The 27241-nt window shown below is 36.8% G+C and overlaps 1 protein-coding gene across 1 annotated transcript; it reads left to right on the top strand.

The window, feature by feature from the left end:
• The first annotated feature begins 990 nt into the window (after positions 1 to 990).
• Positions 991 to 24452, top strand: mybbp1a (MYB binding protein (P160) 1a). Its single transcript, XM_065250989.2, has 27 exons — positions 991 to 1226; positions 1690 to 1785; positions 1871 to 1954; positions 2045 to 2119; positions 7333 to 7440; positions 7559 to 7749; positions 7981 to 8148; positions 8455 to 8572; positions 11010 to 11299; positions 11451 to 11561; positions 11763 to 11888; positions 12678 to 12884; positions 13015 to 13123; positions 13239 to 13329; positions 15514 to 15677; positions 15855 to 15977; positions 16063 to 16191; positions 16279 to 16452; positions 16566 to 16723; positions 17088 to 17222; positions 18320 to 18386; positions 18491 to 18619; positions 19525 to 19593; positions 19713 to 19826; positions 19949 to 20047; positions 22200 to 22324; positions 23836 to 24452. The coding sequence occupies exons 1-27, from the start codon at positions 1032 to 1034 to the stop codon at positions 24134 to 24136; spliced, it is 3756 nt and encodes a 1251-aa protein (XP_065107061.1). The 5' UTR covers positions 991 to 1031; the 3' UTR covers positions 24137 to 24452.
• The last annotated feature ends 2789 nt before the right edge of the window (positions 24453 to 27241 follow it).

The raw sequence follows: 27241 nt of genomic DNA, 5'->3' as shown, positions 1-27241 counted from the left end.
TTTGAAGAGAGAGACTCACAGATTGTTAATAGTCTCTGTTTGGTGTGGGGAGGGCGCTGTGGCCCATTGAAGCCTAATGGGGGGGTCAGGCCTGATTTACAGGACCTTTTCTTATTAGTGACTGTCATGCTGGTTTAGTCTGGGTATTTCTAGTAAGTTTCCATTTCAGACACGAAATGTGGTGTTCATAATCACTGCTGCCATCCAACATCAGAGCCTATTTGTCTTGACATTCTTGTTAATAAATGTGATCATCTGTCAACAGTCAAGAAGTTAATATATACGATGTAATGTGTTCACATGAAGATTTACGGTGTGTTTAAAAAAAAAAAAACCTGCATAAAAATTTCATGAAGGTATACATTTAAAAAAAAAACATAAAAATCATATAATACCTCAAATGGTAAAGCATTGTATGTCAAGGGTTCGATCATGGCAACACACACTGATTAAAAATATGTCACTTTGGGGAAAAAATCATAAAATGTAAACGTAAATATTAATAACAATAAAATAGTATTTTATTAAAATAAATTAATCATTATAGCAAATGATTATTTACACATAATTTTACCAAGGCTGTCTAAAGATTAATTACGATAAATCTCATACAAATTAAAGTTTGTTTTTGCATAATATATGTGTGTGCACTGTGTAATTATTTTGTATATAAAATAAACATACATGCATTTATGTAATTTAGAAACATTTACATCTATATATTTATTTAGATTTTGATATATTTTCTATTATATTTAAATAAAAATTAAACAATATTTTTTCTTAAATGTATACATATATGTGTGTATTTATATATAGTTAATGATTACACACAATACACATATATACACATATATACACATACAACATATATATTATGCATCTTTTTTTTGTAATATTTTGACAGCCCTAAATTTGACCGCTCACCAAGCGTCTGTATGGGAACTTTTATTTTGAAATCAGTGCTATGCGGAAGTATAGCCGGAAGTACGCGCTTTTGCGATCTCTCCCCACGTGTGTTCCACACTCTCATGGTCGCAGTGATGAAGACAGACATGGGAGAAGTCGATAACGGAACCATGAGACCCAAAGTGGTCGATGCCAAAGGAATTCTCAGACAGAACCGTGAATTTCTGGATTATTTCTGGGATATCGCGAAACCCGAGCGAGAGATCCGACTCAAAGCTGTAGAGAGTTTGATTGAATACCTGAAGAAGAGTGAGAAGGTACGAGTGTCAGTTGTGTGCATGTTGATGTTTACTACGTTTATTCGTTATTCAGTCAAACCTTAGTGTGTGTCTGCATTATTCATAGAATTATTTCTTATTTCTGAATAGATTTCTAAGTTAACGTTAATAATATAACGTTGTTTGGGTGCCCACGTGGAGTGTATGCTATGCAAGGATGCTTATTGGTTTAGTGGGGCTTTTTTGTCTGTGTAGTTTACTTAATAGTTTACTTATTATTTTAGTTGTTAAATTATGTGTTATAATGGCTTTACAGTGTTTATTTTGTCTATTTAATTTGTTTGTTATATTTAATGTTTTAAATGTTATATTTGCCACTGCCATTACATTAGTTTTATATTCACATCCATACAGTCTTATTGTTGTAATAAAGAATGTATGGTTCAAATGTATGTTGATGTTTTTACACTTTTAATGTCTTTAATTTTGTTTGTTTTTTCAGTCAGATGAGCTGAAATATTCCCTGAAGAGACTGGTGGATAGTCTGTCACACACTAGAGAAGATGCACGTTCAGGATTCAGTTTAGCACTTGCTCAGGTACCTGCCAGTCTTGTTTTGTTTACTTTAATCTTTGTTGTTTTGTGTCGACTGCTTTTGTGACATTTATTGCTTCTGTCTGAAGTTGCTGAGTGTATTCGAGGAGATCTCACTGAAGTCCGCGCTTGACAGCATCAAAGGAAAGTACAACCTTCAAACACCTAATAAGGTAAGGATTTTTTATATTTGTATAATATTTGTATATGTATCTAATTCAACATGATTAAAATCTTGTGTGTTGCTTATATTGCTTTGACAGAAAGCGATCAGAATTGCAGTGTTTGGAAATTTCTTTGGCGTGCTCGCCCTGTCTCAGTCTACACGTCTACATAAGGTAAAACTCAATGCTATTATACAATTTTGATAGGCTGAGTCTTCATTTGCATATTTATACTATGTACTACAAGCAAGCATCATTTACCTCTCTGGTAATTTAGATTATTAAGTAAAACGTTTATTAAGTGTCTTATATATTAGGGGTACACAATATTGAACAAAAATGCAATAACTTGCTTAAAGGTACAGTGTGGGTTTTTAGCCGCATTGCGAATTGCAACCAACGTCTGAGTCCACAGCTCACCCCTCAATTTCGATATGCATAGAGAAGCTACGGTAGCTTCTATAGGACAAATAGGGCTGCAGCTATCGATTCTTTTTGTAATCGATTAATCTAGCACTGAATCGATCGATTAATCGAGTAATCGGATAAAAATTTTGTTTGTGTTTTTAAACAACCAAAACAAATAATGCATAACGAAAATGACGTGGCTGTAAAATGTTCAAGCATTTGGCTTTTATTTCTAAAAAAAAACAGAGGTATCTGGCTCCAAAAAATAAGCCTTTTAATTTATTATTTATTATATTTATTTTATTTATTATTAAATTAAGTGCCAGTGCCAACAATTAAGCACTTTAATTTATTAATATGCATAACAGGTTTCATGCTGTAATCTAGCACTGACATCAAAGTAAATATCTGGTTTATGTACATTTCTACACCTGCAGCATTTACCATTAGGCTACTAACATGTAATATATCATTTCTGGGGTGAGCCTATTTGCTATGGTAACAACCTGTGTGTGTACGCGCGCACGTGCACCTGTGTTTCTGTGTGCACGCGTGCTGTGCTTGAGGAAGAGTGACACCCCAGTCAGACGTTCAGTTGCTTCATTGCATTTTGGTACGGCAGAAAAACATACATTCCTTTTCAATAGAATGCTGCATTTGGTTTGCATCACTTGCATTGCGGTGCATTTTAGGTTAAGAATCCGTTCGAAAAAAACGCGTTACGACATCACGTCCCGCTGTATACAGTGAATGCATGCTGAAATTATTGTTGCATGGCTACATAAAAGTTTAAGCATATGATGCATTGCGCGATCGGTCTGACTCGCGTGAGAGAGAATAACTTATGCTAAACTCCAATAAAACAGAGATTATTATAATGGAACAAAATATGTCAGATTACAAGTTGCCCATAAATGATTGCACTGTGGAGCCGTTTTTTTGGTACACACACCTGTAAAGTGCATGCGTGTTTGTGAAGGGGTTCTTTTTTAAGCAATTGAACGTGAATACGAAAACATCAAAGCTAAACATCATATCTAGTCAAACCGCTACAAATACAGTATGGGATTAAAATCAGCGAAAGCTATGTTACCTTGTTTCATCGACGCTTGGTGAAACAGCAGTGGATGTTTTCAGTTCAGATGCTGAATGTAATGATAATGTAATTGATCCCAAACTTTAGACAGTCTCTCTCTGCCGTTTATGGACATATTCGCTCCGCCATCGCGCCAACTAAATTCAAAATGTACCACGCGCTATGATGTGCTTCCTGAACATTGAACAACGGTCCGTGTGAATCAGATCTCGGCGCGTGTAGTGCGCGTCATAGGAATTTAACGAGGCTTCGAGGCAGAATTTTTGCCTCGAGGAATTTTTTGAATCGAGTAAATCGAGTAACTCGATGAATCGTTTCAGCCCTAAGGACAAACATGTTGTCGTCTGAGACAACGTAGGGACGAAAGAGAAGTTTGTCCGTTTAGGGCTACTGTAAAAACATGGCGGCAACTTCTATGTAAGGGAATCCCATGGTGTATGTAGATGAAAACGGCTCATTGTAAGGTAATAAAAACAATACAGTTCATGATGTAAGGTCTTTATACACCCCTGATAATATAGTTATGTAGATTATATTGCATTTCTGTCAAGAGATTTTTCGAAAAGTTACACATTCTTCCTTTAACAGTGAGATTTATGGTATGCAATGGGTATTTAATTTAAAATGTAATAAAATATATTTTACAAATGAAAACTGTACCACTAACAAGTCTAACATACATTTCATGTTTTTTTCTGTGAATTGAAGGCATGCCTAGCTGTGTTTCCATTACCCTTCAAATTACACAAAGTGAAATAGCGAATTGAAACTGTACCCAATGGAAACACAGCGATTTCGTATAAACTCAAAAATATCACAGAAAATGTTTTTACGTTCAGGTGAGGTGGTTTTCAAGCAATTTCTGGGCTCCAGGCTGCCACCAAATGGTGGCATTTTGCCACCAAAATTTGAGAGTGTGCCACTGAATTTTACATCCAGTCGCACATGTGCGACCAGTAAATTTGACCTTTTTTTGTGATGTGACACTGAATTAAAAACAGCAAATTTTCTATCATCAAAGTATTTATTAGTAATACAGTGTATTACTTAGTAGAAATGTGAATATTTGGTTAGCATGTTGATTTACGGTATGTGCCCCTAAATTTTCTGGTTGCACCCCTAAAATTTTCAGTTGGGGGCCACTGTGCTCCTAGTGAAAAAATTTAGTCTGGAGCCCTGAATTTGAAAAAGGAATACATTGCAAAACTGCAATGGGAACATCACATGAATGATCATTCTTTAAATATGGCGCGATATGTTTGGAGGACAAAACAGAAGAGGTGTGTTTGACTTCATGTGGCGTCACAAGAAATAAGACTCTCGCTGTGTTTTGATGTCATCCGCATGTCAGTCTGCATGCCGCCGCCATATGACATTGAACACACCAGTCTGCATGTTTTTTTTAAATGACCTATCGTAAGACAACCAAATTAAGTTTTAGTCACATAACATTGAATAATTTCGCAATAGTTTTTTTGTCGACATTTAGAAAATAGCACTAAAGTTTTGCGCAAATCTTTAATGTAAAATGCAGCTACACTTTCTGTTTGGCTAGTCTCTCTTTGCTGTTTACATCAACCTAAAACTATTTTTACTAACTAATTTAGGTATTGCAAACATTTTGCGATTTTCTTCGGCCCTTAAACATTTGCCATATGTCTGAATACCACACACACCTTTGTAACACACTGTTATTGTTTCCATGTACAGGGTTTCCGCGGGGTTGTAAAAAGTAGTAAAAGGTAGTAAATTAAATTATGCCAAATTAAGGCCAGTAAAAAGTAGTAAGCGTCATCTGACGAGGTAGTACATTTTCGATTGCCTTTTGTAATGTTATGATGCCTGGAAATTAGTTCAAATCACCTGCATATCTGGGCAAATAATCAAAGGTCTTTCGTCTCTGGGATGTGATCAAAGCCTGGAGTGGAGCCAAATCACGTTCCTCTCTCCGCTGTAAGCGTTCTGTAATCACTACGGACCGGATCCACTCCGGGTTTTCTGACTGTATCACGTTAAGCTGAGGTAAAACTTTATTTCAGCTAGCATGGTCAAACTTATAATGCAAAAAGGATCCGATGTTTTGAAGATCGATAAAGGTGTAAAAGACGATTGACTTGGCTTAGCGAAATAATGAAGATTGGCAAGCCTTTCAGTTCGTGGGCTAAGAAAACCAAACAGGTAATTGCGTGTCTTTGCACAGTATGACTAACGTAAGGGGTCCTCTATTTTGGGGGTATATGATTTCTCACGTTACTGATCATCCGCGGCACGCTTTTACATGCTATGCTGATATAGCCAGTGGCTGGTACAACGGGTTTGTTTAACTCGTGGGTAAACTTCATGTGGATCCACAACAACCAAAAGGCAGATGACATCCAAATCCTGTGAGAGCGATTGACGAGGAATCATAAGAGGAAACTGCTTCCGAAATGCTCTCGCGGGACTTTGATGTCATCCACCTGTCGGTTCTTGCAGTTTCATTTGCGTGTGGGCACAAAAACGTAACATTTGTACATATATTTAAGCACAGCAGTTTAAAAACAAGTGATTTTAAGCCATTCAAACACAAACAACAGTGCGTCCGCTGTTTCTGTGTCAGAGGAGCACGCTAGCTGCGCATTCGTTTCTCATTGAGCTTGTGTTGTACGTATTTTTGCCGCTTTATTGGCCTTAAATAACACATATGCCTCAAAAATCCCATCTTTGCAAATATCCTCATATAAACACGACCATTTAGGTCTTAGGAGAAAGTAAACAGCAGAAACATTGCGCATAAACTAGCAGATCAGCGCTGCCTCTATTGTAACATAATAATTTGTTGATAAATGTACAGTCATTCAATTAACAACTGTCACGATGGTTACAGACATCCTGTGCGAATTGTACACGAGTTTGACTCAGGGTTTATATTCATACATAACGTTACTGTAAGCTGTTGTGTGAACAGAACAGACCCTGGATTATTTGTTTATGTGTACTGAATAATATGATATGAAAAAGTTGTATTTGTTCACATTAGTAAATGCATTATATAACATAAACAAACAATGAAAAATATAGAGTATATAAGCATTAATTAATTCTTGTTTATGTCATTACAGTAATTGACCGTGGTTCATGGTGCATTCACTAATGTTAACAGTTTCAACTTTGATTAAAAAATTATTAGTAAATGCTAAAATAAATACATTTACAATTAATAAATAATTAATAAAAGATTCATTAAAGGTGGTGATATTCATGTTTTCTTTTTATACAGTATAGTGAGTTATTTAGCTGTTTCGCCTTAATCTGAAATGCCCTGCAAACTACAGCTACCTATATATGCCACATTAGACTTCAATGTGGAATTTATGGCAAAAAAAATCTCCCCTTAAAATGCTATTGGTCTCGCCTACATAAAGTGTTAGGTAAAGGAATATGACTTGGCCTGAAAAATATTTCAGTCAGAAGAATTTTTTTGTATGTTATATATGTCAAAATCTGTGTAAATAATAGAAAGGTCGCTGATTAACACTTGCAATTCAGTCTTGTGATGGTTTTAAAAAATATTCTGAAGGTAGTAAAAAAGGTAGTAAAAAGTAGTAAATTTAACTTAAGGATTTCTGTATAAACCCTGATGTAAGTATCTTGCTAAATGTAACTTTGTTTTTGCTTTTTATTACTTTGACAATAAGAAAGTAAAGAAACTTAAGTAAAGAAGTTTGTTATTTAAGTATTATAGACTTTTTAATTGAAAATGATCTTTTTAAAATTAATACATTTGAAAAAGTCAGAAGAGAATACAAAGGTAAGCATTTTTATAGATGTTTGCATATTGACACGTGGATATGTATATTTTACCCATCTGCATCACATCTCTCTAATCGTCTATAATTTTCAGGAGCCGGAGGTTCTGCTGGAGTGTGTGCATATTCTGCAGAGTCTGTCACAGTACAGAGAATACCTGAAAGACCTGCCAAGAAAAACCATGGTGGACATCCTGTCAGAGGTGACCGCATTTCAGATATTTACCCGAAATGTTTCATAAATTCTCTGTAAATTGTTACATTTTTGTTTAACCAGAGGAAAGCAATTCTTAATCTCAGATTGTGTTCTGTGTTGTGTAGACGTCTAAGGAGGTGTTTGAGGAGGTGCTGTTTAACGCCCTTAAATCTGACCTCACCTCTGCCCTCAACACACCTGAGCAGTTAGAGCTCCTCCTGGTGGCCATACAGAAGTTTCCCTCTGTGCTCAAACCCAAAAAACTGAAGAAATTGTTGGGAACCACAACAGTCATTACTGACGAGAGTCTGCCGAAGTGAGTGAGACTCAAAGTCACACAATACATTACTGCCTTCTATCCCAGAGATTCTTAGAGGGGTCATGACTTTTTTATTGTTTTATGTTGTTCACGGATGTATAATTAAGGAACAAAAAGATTTATTGACCGACTGAATAGATTTATCGGCTAATACCGGAAAAAAAATCTGAATACCGTTCGCTTGTGTGCCTTACGCTAATTCATATTTTCATTGCTGTGTGTTTGCAGGTTAGTGGGCGTGTTAAAGACGGCTGCTCGCTCTGTTAAAAAGGACGCGGTGTTGCCGCCGGTTGCTTTAGATCTGCTGCAGGCGTCTCTGCGTGAGGAGAGTTTTGAGATGTTCTGGAATGAAGCTATCATCAAAGGCATGATGTCTGAGATGCCCGGACACACGCAGTGAGTTTGTGAAAGATTGATCAATATCTAACCTGTTAAGGTTTCTTATATTTAAACTGGTCTAATTAGCCTCATGAAGTACAATGCTTGCAATGAAAAAGATAAAAGTAATTACATTGCAGACATCATAAAGCTAATATGTTTTTTGTCAATTATATTTGATATTAGCATTTTAAGTTTTGTAAGAAAAAATTGAATGTGACTTTTTTTTACATATATAACTGAATGCTACTTGTTTCTATTAACTTATAAACTTATAAGTGATTCAAATGCTCACATGTGATTATTTTATTTCTCTTCTGTCAGTTATTTGAGTTTTCGTCTTTTGGGAGCCGCCCTGCCGCTGCTGTCGGTCTCTCAGATTGAGTTTGTTTTGACCGGGGACGTGATGAGACATTATGGGGAACACGTGCTGTCTGCGCAGGTCTGTCTGCATCATCACACTTTACCTTTCATGATTTTCTTTCAGCTGACTTTATTGAATAAAAGTGTTTTGTATTTATCAACACGCATTCAACACATTTTAGGTGTTTGATAGGGCTGCAAACGATTAATCGGTCGAGTCTTTCTTCGATTAATCGGGCAATTGGATAAAAACCTAAATATGTACTCAAAATTTTCACTTATAGGTAAATAAGGCACTATATTACTACAAAGTTTTACCAATATAATAATTTTAAGTCTTTAAAAAAGTTTGTGCAGCTTTTAAATAGTAAAACATTTTTAAATGTCAAAATAATAATAAAAACCAAACGTAATAAAATCAATTGATTGTGTCTGCGCTTTCTTGTACAAGTTCCCAAACTCCCTTTTAGCGTACCCGTGAAAAACGTACGCTCAAAGTAGGGCTGTGCGATTTAAGGAAAAAATCTAATTGCGGTTTTTCTGCCAGGAATTGCGATTCGATTTGCGATTAAATTTTGTAGCAGATGCAATGTGCATCTGGCTCTTTAGATGGTTAGATCTTACTGATACTGCTTATGGGTCTGGTGATTTAACTGTATTCTTATGTTTTTTTTTGTTTTTGTGAAAATAAGGAAACAAAAACAAAGAAATTAAGAATATAATTAACACTTCTTATTGTATGAAATGTAAAATGATCTTTAGCTTGGACTAACACTGACACAGTATTTAAATAAGTGGGTTCATTATAGCTGCAACTTTAACAACAAGTTAAAATATTTAAATAGGTGACTGAGTTTTACTAGAAAGATTTGAATGCATGTTTGTTTTTTGTAAACAAAGAACTGTAATACTCAACTTCATAACTATCAAAATATTAAATAGCTACATTTGGGATTTTTAAAATGAATATAAAATCCAAATGCGTTCAATGTCATTTCATTTCATTCAAGTGACATTAGCAACCCAGTTAAATGGTACTTTAGTTTGTTTTAAATAAGTAGCCGGGCTTGTAAGCATTGTTGGGCGTGTGTAAAGTTTTAACGCATCATCCGTTTTGGGAGACGCGGGCGTGTCGTGAAGTCTTGCGATGCGGACTTGCGGAGACAGGCGTGAGGATTTAATAAGCATAGAGACACAGGCTGCGCGTGTGCGTCAAGTTTAAACACATTGTCTGTTGTGGAAGACGCGCGCAAAGTCTTGCAATGCGGAAGCAGGCGAGAGTATTTAACAAGCATTGAGAGACACAGGCTGCGCGCATGCTTTAAATTGAAACCCCTCGTCAGTTTAGGAGAAGCGCTGTTTTGGTTGACGTGACTCTCACCGAGAAAGCACAGCCATACTTGCGCTCGCTCAATTGGTTAGACTGTCACAAAGCCTCTCTGTATATTTCTCAAATCGCATCCTTTCGCGATTTGCTAATCGCAACGTTGCACATCGCGATTGCGGTTCGATTTCGATTAATCGCCCAGCCCTAGCTCAAAGCATTGTTTATTTGTCTCGTACGTGTACAAAGATTTTTGTCGCATACACATTGCTTACCTGACCTACATACTACATACTCCTGTAAGTATGCACGGTTAAAAAACAATGCCGCGGCATTGAGAACAGACCCTACCATTCTGATGCTGAAATTTGCGTTGCGTGCCTTCACGTACGCGTAAAAATCGAACTAGATTTCAGGCTTAAGTCTTTTATTTCAAAAATAATTTTTTATAATAAAATTTTTGTTTTCTACTAAAGTTATTTTTTAACATTTAAACCTTTAGTTTAACTCATTCCCTGCCAGCCTTTTTTAAAAAAGTTGCCGCCAGCATTTTTTGTAATTTTCACAAAAGTTTCACAAAATGCCTTCCAGGAAAATTTTATTCTATAAATATATAGACTTTTTCGGCAGTAACAACACAAACAATCAGATTTCATAGTCAACACGTAACTTCCGGTAAACTCTGCTAAGAATAAATATCAACAAAGTACTTTAAACGTAGTTTATTTATATAACAAGCAAAATAAACAACACGTAGATTACCTAGGAGACCAAAACATTTGTTATTTTTGACGAGGTATTTGTTCAAGAGTTTAGTTTAGCAATTAGTCAGACCATTAAAAAACTGAAACCGGAAGTAAAGTTTGGACCAGATGTGGAATCGCATCACCGCACGTGCGTCCGATAAAACAGTCTATAAACATACAAATATATCAAACGAAACAACAAACCCTCTGCTTTTAAACAAACAAAACGGGGAAAAAAACTTTTCATCCCATCTTCATTTGTTCTCAATTAGTTTTTGCTTAAATTTTTTATAAATTCGGTAAGAGCGCCATCTAGTGGATAATAGCGGAATTACAAATTACCATAAAAACTTTAAGATCATGGAAAACATTTCAGTCAAGTGTTTCCAAACTTTTGACTTACTGTTTATATTGATGATTTATTGTATGTTTGTCTCTCTCTTCAGTTGCCAGATCGGTTCAAGTTTTCTCCAGAGATGGATAAATATATAAGCGAGTTCTTGCAGGTCTGCGCAGATGCCGACCGACAGCTGGCTGTTGTGCTGGGCTTTACTCAGCTCACTAACCAGGGTTACCCTGTAGTCCCATCTTTCTGGAAGGTTCTGGAGCACATGGTTCTGCCAGCACAGCAGAAGTACGTGGAGTGGCTTCAAGAGGCATTTTGTGATCCACAGCTGGATAAGTGTTTGGACTTCACCACGCGCAGACAGTTGTTTGAACGGGAGGCTAAAGTCGAGTACGTTTTGAGAAGTTTCAGTGATCTTTTAAATTTTTCACTTTTATGACTGATGTGATATTGTTTGTTGAGGCTAATAAAATGAATTAATTATAGTCTGAAAAATGTTTCTTCTTTTCGTATTGATTTTATATTTTATGTTTTTCTGTAGGAATGAAAGCTGCGTGGCCCGCTTTCGTACATGGATTATACAGCGGCTCGCCTTCATTGCTGAAAACCATCAGATTAAGAAAGACGAAGATCTCATCATGAACGTTGCCAGGTCCTTCACCTTTTACAGTACATTATGACACTTTTTTCCACCAAGTGACCTACAGTGCAGTCAATCTATACATTTTTATCACGTGTGAGCTTTGGTGCCACTAACGAAAAGATTTACAAGTCCAACACTTTGTTTCTCACTCAAACATCACATCTGTGTTTCTGATATTACATGTTGACATGAGTAATTTTTCTCTTGCAGGTTTATTTTCTTTCATGCATTTTTTGATGTGAAGAAATCCACCTCGGAGATCCCAGAGACGACACGAGCGCTTGCATTGCCCATAGACAAACAAACTCGAGCCACCATGGCTTCTGCTTTCTACAGGTCTGTTCTCAAGCTCAGTTTCAGTATTCATAGCGAATCTTCAAAATGCGTAAATGTAAACTTTTTTTATTAGTTTTTGTGGTACCTCTATTCAAACCCATGCATGACCTTTGCAATACTTGACTAGTTACAGGAACATTAGAGAAACATTTTGTATAAAGGGTTGCAAAACGATTAATCCAGTTGGGAATCGTTTCCGAAATAAAAGTTTTTGTTTACATCATATTTGTGTGTGTACTGTGTATAATAATTATGTATATAAATACACACACATGCATGTATATATTTTTATATTTAAATATAATTTATATTATATATATATATAGTTAGGGCTGTCACAACGATTAAATAATCGCCTCACCGCCCTATATATATAATTAGAAATACTTCATATATATAAATCGTTTTTTTCTTAAAATTGTACATGCATCTGTATGTATGTATGTATGTATGTATGTATTCATATGGATGCATGTATGTATGTTTATTTATTTATACACACTACACAACAAAAATATATAATGTAAACTTTTATTCATTTTATAAACATTTAAACTTTTATTCCACAAACGATTAGTTGGAAGTAATCGTTTTGCAGCCCTAAAATTTTGTAAACCATTAACTATTGATCTCAATCCCAACTAAATGTTTCGTAGAGCTGTGTAACATAGCTGAACAATATATTATATGTATAAGTCATCTATTCTTAATAATAATCTAAGATGGACTTTGTTTAATATCTGTCTGCTCTTATGATTTTGTAACTCGCACGTCTTTGCACATCCTCAGTATCCTGCAGAGTCTGAACATGATGCCTGTGTTAGGAGATCTATCAGAGACGGAGAGTTTGAACTCCAGGAGGATTGTGGGATTTAAAGCAGATGGGAGTATGTGGATATACTGTCTGGTGCAATATGCCGCCACGCTGCTCGACCAAAGCAAATACGCCCAGATCGTTCAAGCTTTCAGTCCTGAACAGAGACAAGCCTGGGACAGGTACTGAAACTCCTATTATCCTTGCTATCATCCATAGTGTGAATTAATGCAAACCTTTCAGATGAATGTTAACTGAAAGTCTCGTACAGGTATGTAAATACTCCTCCTGATATTGTTTGTGTGTTTACAGCATGCTGGAATCTGTGGAGGATTTGAGAAAAAAAGCCAAGAAATCTTCATCACCCGAACACACAGCGTTCCAGAATCTCTTTCTTCTCATTGGCATTCAGATGTTCAAGGTACGAATGGCTTTTTTTATTTATTCATTTTGTTTATAACATTAAAGGTTTTAATGTTTGGCTATTATACCAAAACTTCATTAATAGTTAATTAAGAATTTGTATCTGTATTCAGTCTCCAGAGGAGAGTCTGGATCTGTTAAAGGACCTGCGGAGCTGCATGGAGAGAGCTCAGGCAAAGAAATCCAAAAAGAAGAAAGCCGCAAGTATGATGTTTGCTTGATAAATAAAGTTTGATGTTTAAACCTAGGTACACACCAAGCTGACGGTCGTTCGTTCGCATGTTTTGGGCATCGTCTGACTGAAGCTGCATTCACATTACAAGCGACTTTCTCGCTGTGTGTCACCCATCTCTTTCAACGAGGTCATTAGGGGGCATTTCTTAATCTGGTTGTTATAAACAAATGAGTAATGTCCACTCTTCGCTCTCATTGGTAGTCCCTCCGGAAAGTCGCTCATAATTTGCATTAACTTTGTTGCGCGACTGGACAGGCCCCATTCAGTCGCCAGCGGTCACTGCCGCCGGGAGTCGCCAAGCTTCCATTGAAATCAATGAGATTGTGTCGCTTTGCTACTGCTAGTCGCTGCTAATGTGAATAAGGCTTTAGATTTTTGACGGCACGTCGCCATTTTACTGCCGATTAAGCATTTTGAATCTAGGGTGGTGCTTCTCTGGGAGTTAGATCATTTGGATTGGCTGTTCGGCATAGCCAACCAGCTCACAAGAAGAAAATCGGAAGTGACTAAGCAAGCAAACGACAAAGTCGAAGTATTTTTTTGCAATACGTGAATATTTTCAGAGATATGGCTCATAACATTACAGATATATCCCGAATCCGTCTGTGTTGAGCAAGATTTGTGTGAAACCGGTAAGCGAGCGATGCTTTGTTAATGTTTTATATCCCAGCAGTCACTAGCTCTTCCGGTTTTGAGTAATGAATAGGGTTGCAAAAGGGCGGAAACTTTCCAGTAAATTTCTGGAAACTTTTAAGTGGAACTTAATTTGGGGAATTTTGGAAATATTCTAAATTGGAAATTTAACGGGGATTTATGGGAATTCTTTGGAAATTTATATAAACTATATCCTATACAAACACAAATAAACATTTTGTTTGGTCACAAGCTGACATGCATAGGGTTGCAAAAGGGCAGAAACTTTGGTAAATTTCTGGAAGCTTTCAATGGGAACTTAATCTGGGGAATTTTGGGAATATTCTAAATTGGAAACTTAACGGGAATTTATGGGAATTCTTTGGAAATTTGTATAAACTACATCATATACAAACACACAAATTAACATTTTGTTTGGTCACAAGCTGACATGCATAGGGTTGCAAAAGGGCAGGAACTTTCAATGGGAACTTAATCTGGGGAATTTTGGAAATATTCTAAATTGGAAACTTAACAGGAATTTATGGGAATTCTTTGGAAATTTGTATAAACTATAACATAAACAAACACAAAAAAATTTTTTGGTCACAAGCTGACATGCATAGGGTTGCAAAAGGGCGGAAACTTTCCATTAAATTTCTGGAAACTTTTAATGGGAACTTAATCTGGGGAATTTTGGGAATATTCTAAATTGGAAACGTAACTGGAATTTATGGGAATTTTTTAGGAAATTTGTATAAACTATATCATACACAAACACAAATAAACATTTTGTTTGGTCAAAAGCTGACATCCATAGGGTTGCAAAAGGGCAGAAACTTTACGGTAACTTTCTGGAAACTTTAATGGGAACTTAATCTGGGGAATTTTGAAAATTCTAAATTGGAAACTTAACAGGAATTTATGGGAATTCTTTGGAAATTTATATAAACTATATTATATACAAACACACAAAAAAATTTTTTGATCACAAGCAGACATATGCAAGATAATAAAATTTTTTCAAAAATCTTGACGCTTATCAAGCTTGGATTTATTGGATCAAAAATTATTTAATGTGGCCTTAACGGCACTTCAGTAAGCTGTGTGCATGGGACCGAGGAATGTGCAGGATAGAAATTCAAGTGAAATTGCATTAAATATTGTGTTTTTAAACAAATGTAGTTAAAAAAAGTCCCTGCTATAGGCAAAGTGTATTCCCGTTAATTCCCATGAAAAGTTTTCAGCCTTGAAAATTCCTGAAATTTTAGTAATGAATGCCAACTACTGCCACCTGCTGGTATGGAAAGTTATCTCATCACGCAGGCGCAAAACGAACATAAACGCAGCCAGTGTATGGCCAATGGGAGCCGACCCCACAGTCTGTGCTACTTCATCGGGATCGGTTTGGTGGGTCCCTACCCTAAGGGAAATGCAGCCACGTCATTGCTTGTATTTGTGTTGCAATTCTTTAGAGCAATGTGTAGATGCTAACAGTGCTGTTTGTGTGTGTGTTACAGATGGTAAGAGCTCAGAAGAGGAACCTCACTGGGTAGAGGTGATTGTTGAAATCCTCCTCTCACTCCTGTCTCAACCTAGTCGTCTCATTCGTAATGTGTGCAAAGTCGTGTTTACCCGAATCTGCCCTCACCTTACCCAAGGAGGGCTCAACTCCATACTGAATGTAAGAGACCTATGACTCTGACCGTCCGAAAATCATTACACTAAACAATAACAGTTTGATAATATGTAATGTGTATGTCAACCCAAATGGTAAAGAAACTGCATATCCGGATGTCGCATCAGATTGTTAGGCTGTGATATTATTTGTTCATTTTTGTTTTATCTAATTTATTTTAAGGTTCTGGACCCCAACAAAGATGAAGAAGAAAGTGGTGTCATGGTGACTGACGAGAAAGAGAAGAAAAAACACAAAGTTGCGGAAGACGAAGATGAGGAAGAGGGAGATGAAGATGAAGAAGATGTAAGCCTGACCATCCTGACTTTACACAGATTTGTCTTAATGATCCATTTCCGACTATTGTTATTTCTTCCATTTATCCCATCAGGATGAAGAAGGTTCTGATTCCTCAGATGATGATGAGGATGATGACGATGAGGCCATGGATGATGGAGAGGACGTGGATCAGAACTTCCGCTTGGACTTGATGAAGGTTCTGCAGGGTCAGAATGCTCTGGTATGAATGACTTTATTTATTTCTACCTCTTAGGTCACCCGCACTAAGGTTTCATCATATAATGAATGTTCTGTTATTCATGCATAGGTCAAAGAGGAAGATGGCAGCGATGAAGAGGAGATGGATGATGCAGCCATGATGCAGCTTGATGGAAGCTTGTCTGCTCTCTTTTTAGAGCAGAAGAAAAAGATCCAAGCTAAAAAGGACGAGAAGGACAGACTGCGCAAGGAAAAGGTCCTCGTCCGAGACTTCAAGATTAAAGTATGTCCTGGCCTCGGGCTGTTTACTTTTGAAATTCAGTGTTGTTTTTGCATGTGGATGCTTATGCTTTGATGTTTAAGCATGGACTAGATGTTTTGTTTTAATGTATTTAGGTGCTGGACATGGTGGAGGTGTTCTTGCTAAAACAGGGCAGCAGTCCTCTGGTTCTCAGCATGGTGGATCCTCTGCTCAGCGTGATCGAGACTGGCATGAGCTCTGAAACCAGCCAACAGGAACAAGACTACCTGCGCAAAGCCGCCAACATTTTCAAGTGAGGTTCCTTAAAATCCCCATGAAATCAAAACTGACAATTCTTATTTTTTTATGAAATATTGCAGTGTTCATGATAAACAATTTATCTGTGTGGGTCAGGATTTTTTTTATTCATGTCCCCTTATAAACGTTTTAATAAAAATTTGTCTTTTGCCTTTTGTGGCGATCCTTTTTGATGACTCAGTTGGACGGCTTGGGCGAGAGCATTCGTTAATCCCGCCTTCTTATATACATAGTAAAGTACACAAGTAAAGTTGATTGTGACTTCCTATTCACTGGGACTTAAGGGAAATCAACACAATAGCCTCCTTATTTTGTAGTCTTCATATTAAGATGTTTGTTTGCCTGTTTCCGATTGACAGAAACCAGCTTTGTCGTGGGAAATATTACTGCAGGGAAATTGATGGGCGAGAGGCAGAGCTCCATGAAATGCTGGAGCGCCTGATTGGTCGGGCTCAGAAACTCTCAGACTCATCTGTGTCTCTTTATTACTTCAGGTGAGAAGGTCTGGAATATTACTGTTTAAAGGATTAGTCCATTTTCTTAAAAAAAATCCAGATAATTTACTCTTCACCATGTCATTTAAAATGTTGATGTCTTTCTTTGTTCAGTCGAGAAGAAATTATGTTTTTTGAGGAAAACATTTAAGGATTTTTCTCATTTTAATGGACTTCAATGGACCCCAACACTTAACAGTTTAAATGCAGTTAAAAATTGTACTTTCAAAGGACTCTAAACGATCTCAAACGAGGCATAAGGGTCTTATCTAGCGAAACGATTGTCATTTTTGGCAAGAAAAAAAATGCACTTTAAACCACAACTTCTCTTCTTCTTCTTCGATCTCATGTGTTTGCGTATTGATGTTGAAAGGTCACGTGTTACATATATGAAACGAACATTTGCGGACCATTTTAAACAATAAACTGACACAAAGACATTAATTAGTATCATTCCACATACAACAACGTCGGAATGGTCCTCTTTCTCCACACTTGTAAACACTGGGGTGTAGTATCAATACGTCATCCATGACCTCTTGACAGGATGATGTATTACGTGAGGTCGCGCTAGCGCATCACAGGACCGGAGGAAGACGAGAAGTTGTGGTTTAAAAGTGCATTTTTTTTCTTGCCAAAAATTACAATTATTACGCTTGATAAGACCCTTATGACTCGTTTGGGATCGTTTAGAGTCCTTTGAAACTGCCGTTTTAAACTGCATTAAAACTGTTAAGTATTGGGGTCCATTAAAATGAGAAAATCCTGGAATGTTTTCCTCAAAAACATAATTTCTTCTCGACTGAACAAAGAAAGAAACCAACATTTTGGATGACATGGTGGTGAGTAAATTATCTGGATTTTTTTTTTAAGAAAATTGACTAATCCTTTAAGGATTATTAAAATCCATCAAAAGCAATAACTGTAAAAAAAAAACAATATCAACAATAACAATACTATAAAATTAAATAAACAATATCAATGAATAAAGTTGGTAGAGCATTGCGTTGATAGTGCAAATGGTCATGAGTTCGAACCCAGAAAACACACATACCGATAAAATAAAAATGAATTTACATTTTCTTTGCTTTTCTCAGTGCTGCTTTGTATGTGGTGAAAGTTTTAAGAGGTGTGGTGAATGAACAGGAGTCAACATCATCCGAGGTAAAGTACCAACTCAATTTACATACAGCTTCTCGTATTTAATGAGAATCAGTAAAAACAGACTTTAAAATAGACCTGTCTTTGTATGTGTGCGCTGTTTACAGGCAAATATGGGTAAGTTGGATGTCGCGAGAGTCACATCTTGCTTCCGAGATGCGTTGACGTCATCCATGACGCGGAGAAAAACACCTCTTACAGGAGCCATGTTCATTGACCTCTTCACTCGCTTCCCTGTAAGTCCAAATAACTTAAAAAAATCTGTAAAAGTGGTTTCTTGTATCAGACTTTGTCATGAGACTCGTGTCACACTGCTTGTATTATGGACATGCCAATCAAAAATTTCAGAAGAGGTGTAAATAATATAGACTAAAGCCCAATTTGTACTTCTGCGTCGAGTGTACGTATACCCTACACCGTAGGCTGATGTGCACCTCCCAAAAAATGTAGTCATTTGTTAATTCTACACGGACTCCAAGCACTGTGATTGGACTGCTAAAACCATTTCCTTATTTAAAAAACATTTGCGATGCATGTACCCATAAGCATTTCCGCTTGCGACTGTAACAACAAAAAAAGACCAAGTTGAGATGCGATATTTAAAGGGACATTCCACTTTTTTGAAAATATGCAGCTCCCTTAGAGTTAAGATTTGATTCTTACCGTTTAGTAATCCATTCAGCTGATCTCTGGGTCTGGCGCTACCACTTTTAGCATAGCTTAGCATAATCCATTGAATCTGATTAGACCATTTGCATCACGCAAAAAAATAACCAAAGAGTTTCAATATTTTTCCTATTTAAAACTTTACTTTTCTGTAGTTACATCGTGTACTAAGACCGACAGAAAATTAATAGTTGCGATTTTGTAGTCAGATATGTACCGTGAAGCCCTATAGCATGTTGTCCCAAACAACAATGCAGAAGTATAAATGAAAACTGACGCATAGCCTATGGCGTTAAGGATATGGTGCAGGACCGGTGCAGAACTATAAATCATCCTTTAAGCTGAATGAGGGACCAAAGTCAAATCTTAAGTTACAAATGTAATAATTTTGTAATTACATATCTTACATTTAGTCGGTATGTCATGTAAACTGTTTAACAGAGCCGTAATGAATCCAGTTGTCCTGTGTTTGAAGGTTTTGTGTGTGAACTTGTTGGACACTGCTGTGGAGAACATTACAGGCGGACTGAGAGAACATCAACAGGTACATTAAAGCTCATAAATGTTTTGGTCTGTCTTGCTTGCATTGTGTAGTTAATTTGATTCTTAGTTTGTAATTTAAATTTTTTGATGTTTTTTGTGAATGACTGGTTTGTTGTTTAGGGTCAAGCGTGTGCCATGGTTCTCAAGGCTGTGCAGTCTAAAGATGTGAAGAACCTCATGTCTGATAAGCAGTGGGCTGAGCTTTATGAGAAGATTGTGAGACAGCTCATTAAGGTAGACAGATCCACAAATGTTTTTTTTTTTTATGTATCTCAAAATCTTTCTCAGCGACACTATGAATTCCTGGTTATACTTAAATGGGATGATGAGTTAAATTTTTGTTTTCTCTGTTACAGACGTTTGAGAATGTGCCATCCAAAAACAAAACGGTTCATGAGAAGATGGTGAAAGCTATGGAACTCTGTCAGTTTATTGTGAAATCTGTTAAGAATACGGTAATAAATCAACTTTTATATCGCACTATATCTAGAAAAAAGATAATTCTAAAAAATGTCTGTTTCAAGTCACAATGTGTAAGATTTTTACATTTAATTTATCTAAAAACTACTAGCACGGTGTTTAGTTTTTAATATGTGTACGTGCATTAACCCAAATGTTTTGAACATTGTTTGAATTGCAGTTTAATCAGTGCTCTGCTTCTGTTCATATGGTCGCATACAAAGTCAATGCAAAGACCCAAATTCATGTGGGGCGAAGCAAATGACATGAATTGCGTAGCGCGATTGCCGCGAGCACACGCAATTCGCCTCAATGGCGTCTTCTGCGCAAGATGAAAATATTCAACTGAAGCGGACAATTTGCATGACGCAAACTTAAATCGCATAAGTAATATAGAGCGAGGAATGATAATTTCTGTCAGATCAATTCTTATCGACATTAAAGGTGAAGACTACAACTCCTATTGTTTTGCGCTCTTTAAAAGTCTCATGAAGCTTCACTGTTGTTGTAGTTAGCGACCTCTATTGGCGAAAATAAAATATTGTGACTTTAATTGTATTTAAGTCCCGCTGTAGTCGATAATTTTATCACTTAAAACTCATCTTTGAGCATCATAATAGCATATGTAAAAGTTGTTCCTGTGCAAGTAGTTTTTTCATGCTTTAAAACTGCTTAAATGTAACTCTCCTACACCCTTGCCTCGTTTAAAATACGCTGAACTATGAATATGCAAATTAATCTCGCATCTACTTAATCACACAAATAAATTTGAGAATTTGGAAAAATCCAATTTTATGGGGAAAATACTCCGCAATGTTGTTGAATGATGAATTTGCATGTTAAACCACCACATAGACATTATAAGCGACAATAAATAATTTGATTTTTCTACATAGGTGGACAGGGTTTCCTGCAGAGAATTTGTTAGTTAAGGTGGCAGGGTTGGGCGGGGGCAAGAGCGTGGCAATCAAAGGGGGGGACGTATGCGTCAAGATGAAAATTAAAATATTTTGATCAAATAAATAAAATAATAAAACAAATAAAACTTAATTTTGAAGAAACTATGACAAATAATAAATGCATACTAGATTATTAATGAATTTAAATATTTTTAACAGATACCTCTAATGGGAATAGCTGCGTGATGAAGTGAAACTAAAGAGTTAATAAACACAAACTAAACCAGATGTTGTAGAACGTCTGGCGAACGATGATAGATAGTGCAAAAATTGTATAAACTGATTATTTCCCACTATTAATTACATTATCTTAAAGGAGTGTAACTACTGAAACATGTAAATAATTCACATAAATAAAGTGAGCAAGAGCGCTAAACAATTATATACAGACACGTGAAACCTTAGCAGGTTGCTCAAACAACAAAATCACCAGCTAACTTACTTTAAAATTAGAAGAACTATAGACTAATACAATAACAGGCTTAAATCACAGAGCAGCGTCATCACAGAGCAGCGGCTGCGGGTGTCAGATTTCATTTATTCCTGTCAGACTGTGCCGAGCAGACGATGGCAGAAGCCGCGTGCTTACTCGTTTTTGTTATAAGATACATATATGATGTTTAATATAGGCGAGATCGTTTTGTTGTTGTGTTTTTCATTAAGAATAATAATAAACCCATCATTCAAGCAGCGCTTTATGGAGGAATAGCCGGTTGCTCTGCTTGGGACTGGCGGGTTTCTGTCAGAAGTACCTGCGCACATTGACTCAAGCACTTAAACCAGCTGTTGCACTCGCATTTGCAGGCAAATTCATACGCGATTTAACGCAGCGTACGCAAGCGCTGGATTTAAACAACAGTTGCATCTAATTCAAAAATGAAAGTAAAATGCGAACTTCTGTGCATTTATAAGCCCCTCCCACCCGGTGAAACCGGTAAAACCGGGTTTGTCACGCGCTGATTAACCGGTGGGAAAATTCTGTCCCCTACTCCAGACAGTGACGGTCCGGACCACGTCTTTCTCATTTTGGCCGTGTGGCGCGCATGCCTTTTGTGCAGCAATTTTTTTTGGACGAGCTAGTTAAGGCGGTAGGGTTTCCAAGTTTAGGCGGGCCGCCTTAACTGAAATATGTTGCGGGAAACCCTGGGTGGACTTTGTGTAAATAACTTGTTTGGTTTTGTCTAAGCAGAGGATGCCAGTAAAATTGGAGCTCCTTCAGGATGTTCTTAAGACGATGAATGACGATGAAAGCCTTCAGAAACCAGGGCAACTCGAGGACATATACTGGAGTGTGATGAAATTCTTTGGCGTTGTGTAAGTCAAGAATATTACTATTTTTTTTTTTCACTGTAATGGTACATACTGAGCATCACGGTACATTCACACGGGGCATAAGCGTTAACGCTTAACGGAAGGCTTGTCTGAAGCGTGGCCAACAGCCAATCACTGTGGCCTCCACAGCTCCGGTCTTCCATAAACGTAATTGGCTGGCTCTGCCTAGGTTATTTGCATAAGGCGATATGATTGGCTGACGCACGCGTTGCCGCTTGAAAAGTTAAGAAATGTTCAACTTCTGCCGCGAGCAACGGCAGTGACGCGGTGCTGACGGATCCACAATTTAGTTCGCCAACGCTTGATGTCACCCATTAAAAGTGAATGAGAAGCGTCAACGCTTACGCCCCGTGTGAATGCGCCGTCAATGATATTAGTGGATGATTTGTAATTCACATTGTTTATGTTGCCAAGCATTTCTAGTTCAATGCATTAAGTAAGGAATAATTGAAGACGGGCCGTTAAATTGTTTTAAAATAATGCACACCCAAGATGGCAATGCGACCATGACACAGAGTATTCATTTACTTTATTCATTTTCTTTTTGTTTTAATAAGAATTTTTTTTCAATTTATTTATTGGCTACCACACACATACATATGCTTTATTTGTAAATAAATCCACTATATAAATTAAACTTGGCGTAGTGATATAGAACTGTAATATGATCCACAGACCGAAACTACTTCATAGATGTGCATTTACTGAAAAATAATGCACACACCCTTATAAAGTTTCCCAACCAATCAGAATGAACCATTCAACAGCCCCTTAAGCCGCCTTTCCACTCTACATGACATTCGGACACGACTGTTGGAGTTCGCCCCCTAGTGGCAGTCGTAATGAAGTTAATAGGCTTTATGCCCAGCTGCACTACTACCTGAACTTCAGACAGCTCCTTGTTTCCTGTCTGCCATTATTGGACAAACTGATTCAACCAAGTGTGCCTTACCTCAGTAGTCACAACAACAATAATCAGACACACCTGGATTGATCAGTTTGTCCAATAATGGCAGACAGGAAACAAGGAACTGGCTGAAGTTCAGGAAGTAGTGCAGCTGGGCATAAAGCCTATTTGTAAAGTTAAACAAAAAGGAATAATAATTTCCCTCTTGCACAGTGTTTTGAGTGGAATACACTAAAAATACATCACTTCCTGTTGGTGTATCGCATGTGGTGTAGTTCAAATTTTTTAACAGATCCAACGCTCAACATGGATCTAAAAATTACGCATCCGCAGTCGTCACCTCACACTGCCCCTTTGCAACTCCATAGGGAATTAATGACGGTTTAACGACCATCGTTTGCCGTGTACATGGAAAGGTGGCTTTAGTATAATGCAGATATATTTCATAGGTTGGCTGAATTTCGGTATGCAGCGAAAGACTTTGCATGTGCTTGCTTCTAGTTTAGTGTAATTGCACACCTGCAAATCCTGTAAGATCATGAATCTAAATTCAGTCACATTTATGTCTTTATTTCTTGGCTTTTAGAAAACCAAAAATGAAGAAGGTGAAGAAGGTTGTGGAGGTAGAGCAGACCGAGAAAACCACCAAGAAGAAAAAGGGATTCCTACCCGAGACGAAGAAACGCAAGAACCGTATGAAGTCCACGGTACTGGAGGGAAAAGAGACATCGACCACCGCAGAAACTCCTGAAGGAACATCTGGAAAGAAGAAAAAGAAAAATAAGAAAAGAAAACGGCAAGGAGAAGAGACACAAGCTCAGACCCCTGCTAAAAAAGCCAAACAGCAACCAAAAAAGAAAAAACAGAAAGGAGGTGATAAGCAATAACTGGACAATATGATCTGACTGTGTGAGGAATACAGGACTGTTATGATGTCTAAGTACAGATGTTATTCTGTAATATCTGATGATTTCCAAGCCATATATAAGGCTTGGTATTTATAAATCCACCGCTGAATTTATGTGTTTAATGATTGGACATACATCAGCTTTTCTGTTTCATGAAATAAGACGTTTTGAAATGTCTGTATTATTGTTTCATATGTCTTTACTTTGCCTTTTGTAGTGTTTTTGATGTCTGTATTGAATAATGGAGCTTTTGTAAAAGCAACAGATGATATACTAAAAGGCATTTTATTGTTAATATGTGTTGTCTGTGTTTTTACTTACAAACTATTATATTTGAGTGACAGTAAATTTGTGTTGTGTGCGATAATGTGGCCGATTTAGTCCCGCCTTCCAAGTTTAAACAACCAATCATGAATCGATAACGACTGAATGGTGGTTTGTGAGGCGATTGCCCACCTTTGCGCATGCGCAGTAGCTGGAACCACCTCGGAAAGTGTTTTTAGGCCAATTTAAGGTGGCGAAACAAAAGTTAAGGTACAGTTGATGTCAGATTTAATTGTTGATCAGAAATATGTTGTTTATTTGTGATTTAGCACAAGATTGTAGAGATACATGTCGTTTCAACTTCAAGTAGATGACTTGAGTCTGCCATCATCATGACTGAAATAAGATTGCCGCCGTGTAGTGGATGAGGCAATTTTGACTCAGCCCGGTTTATATTGAGGGATCTCAATGTTAGTTCGTGTTAGCTAATGCGTTAACAAATTCAACCTTTCTGTAAAAAGTCAAGTTTTGTAAAAATTGGAGAGATTTACTCTTTTATCATAATAACCAACCCTTACCATCCACTACTCGTGACTAATAGGTGGTGTTGGGTTGCAAGAGCATTCGTTTATACATTTAAAAAAAATATAAGATAATTGTAGGTTTCGTACTGTACTATGGAAGGTTTTTTTGGTCTTTTTTAAATTAATTAATTAAATTATAAAATAATTAATTAAATTATAAAATAAAAAATAAAATCGCAAAATATGTCCCAAATTTGAAAATTAAATGCTAAAATAAAAATTAAAACATTATATTAAATTATTTCATTTTCATTTTTAATGTGATGAAGCATCATTCCGGCCAAATTAAAAAAGAAAATTAAATTGATGATTTGACATTTCATTTTCAATATAATCTTGAGTCAAGACTGACAATATTAAAATAAAAAGTCAAGCTTGAAAAGGAATCTGTAAAAACATTTTTAAAAGGGTTTTTATTTATACCCAAGCAATAATTGGGACAAAATTAAAATGTAAAGTTCAGTTATAATTTTATGTTCTCTTTAAATTATTTGTTTTCATTTTCTTTTTCGTTTTCATTTTCATTTTCAACTTGTATGCAAATTTAATGTTAATCAGTGGGTGGTGTTTATTTACTTGCTCAAAAAAGGGGATTGGCTAACGCTGCGTTGCCAACTCAGCGACTGTGTTGCTAAAATAGGGACTTTACTGCTACATCTAGCGACTTTTAGGCCCATTTAGACAAACTTAGCGAATGTTTGGATGAATCTTAGCTTCACATCTGTACAGATAGGCTACTGTGTCGCTTGTACAGGCCAACGAGTGCCGGGTGGCGCTGTCCCGGTGAAATGTGCGTCTGTTGTCTCTGTGCATGGAGCTGGGCAGTGTAGGAGCTGACGCGTGGATGAGATTCGCGTACATTGTTTACATTTGAAAGGAGGAACAAACAATAAAAAGTGGCTGGTCCGCTGTTATATATGTGCGTATTTTCACACATCTGGTCCGGTGAGGCGTCAGTTTAACGAGCTGATACACCGACCAGTCACTTGCTTTTAAATGAACATTATCTGTTTATTTAGCCTATGTGTTGTCTGTACAAGTATCAGAACTTGCGTCCTCTGTGAAATGCGAGTCTCTCGGAGTCTTCTGTGTACACTGCACTGGACACAACATACAGTTCTTCTGACCATAGCTGAAGCGTGGAAGACGAGCTACGCACATAAGGGCTGTGACGATATCACAGTAATACTGCATCACTGCTGTAATAAGATGCCAGCTGCGGTGATGTCACGGCCGCAACCTTATAAAGCGCGTCATGCCCAAGTGCTCTGATTTCTTGAACTGTACCAACTCACTCCCTGGTTTTAAACCCCTGCGCGAATAACAACATCTCTGCAAGAAAATGTCAGAGCCATGCCCATGAAATTTCATGTGAAGGAGTCCGAGCCACGCGCATATTAAGCTTTCTCATTCAAGGAGAAGCACTGTGCTGGTGATGATAATGATAGCATAATAATAATTTAAAACTATAATGGGCAAACATGACAACTATCGTTATGAAGGCAGGAGCGCGTATACTGACAGCACAACTCGATGTTTGGTATAATGCTTATATCTGGAGCTACTGTAAGCGAATTTCTGAAAGCAATGATTGGAGTATCCATAAGTTTTGCGCAGTTATTTACGTAATGATGCAATTGTCGATTTCGTTTTGTATTCACTTTGAGAAAATCTAATTAAACATACTAACAATAATAACATTAAATAATATTTATTTTCTATATCTTTTGAGTTTAATATCAATTATGGAACAGTTTTTGTCATTGTTTGTAACCCATTTTTTGTACAATAAATTATTAAAAGTTGCAACATGTTTGGAGAAGTGTGTTTCTATTCACGGAGAGTTTACCGAAAATGAATGTCTAAAGAAATAGGAATCGGTTTTGCACAACTCATCAGAAACAATCTTAAACTCTGCATGTTCTTTCTGCATGTTTTCAGGTTGTTATTCTATGAAATGTATTGTATAAAATGGGTTATAAACGATGACATAAAAGGTCTATAAATCATTGTATATTCAAAAGATATAAAAAACAAAAGTTAACATATAGAAATACATATTATTTTACATTGTTATTGCTAATATAATTTGTTGTTTTAATAATATGGGGTGGGTTGTTGTGCTAACAGTCTAACCGCGTGATTCTGTTGCTTCTTCACTACGGTAAAATAAAATCCCGTACGGTCACAGCCCTACTCACAAATCAGCGTTACAAATGAGGACCACTTACAAATA

Source organism: Paramisgurnus dabryanus, chromosome 5, assembly GCF_030506205.2.
Source record: "Paramisgurnus dabryanus chromosome 5, PD_genome_1.1, whole genome shotgun sequence".
NCBI lineage: Eukaryota > Metazoa > Chordata > Actinopteri > Cypriniformes > Cobitidae > Paramisgurnus > Paramisgurnus dabryanus.
The sequence above is the reverse complement of the archived record's forward strand: the minus strand, read 5'-3'. Positions and strand labels throughout refer to the sequence as shown.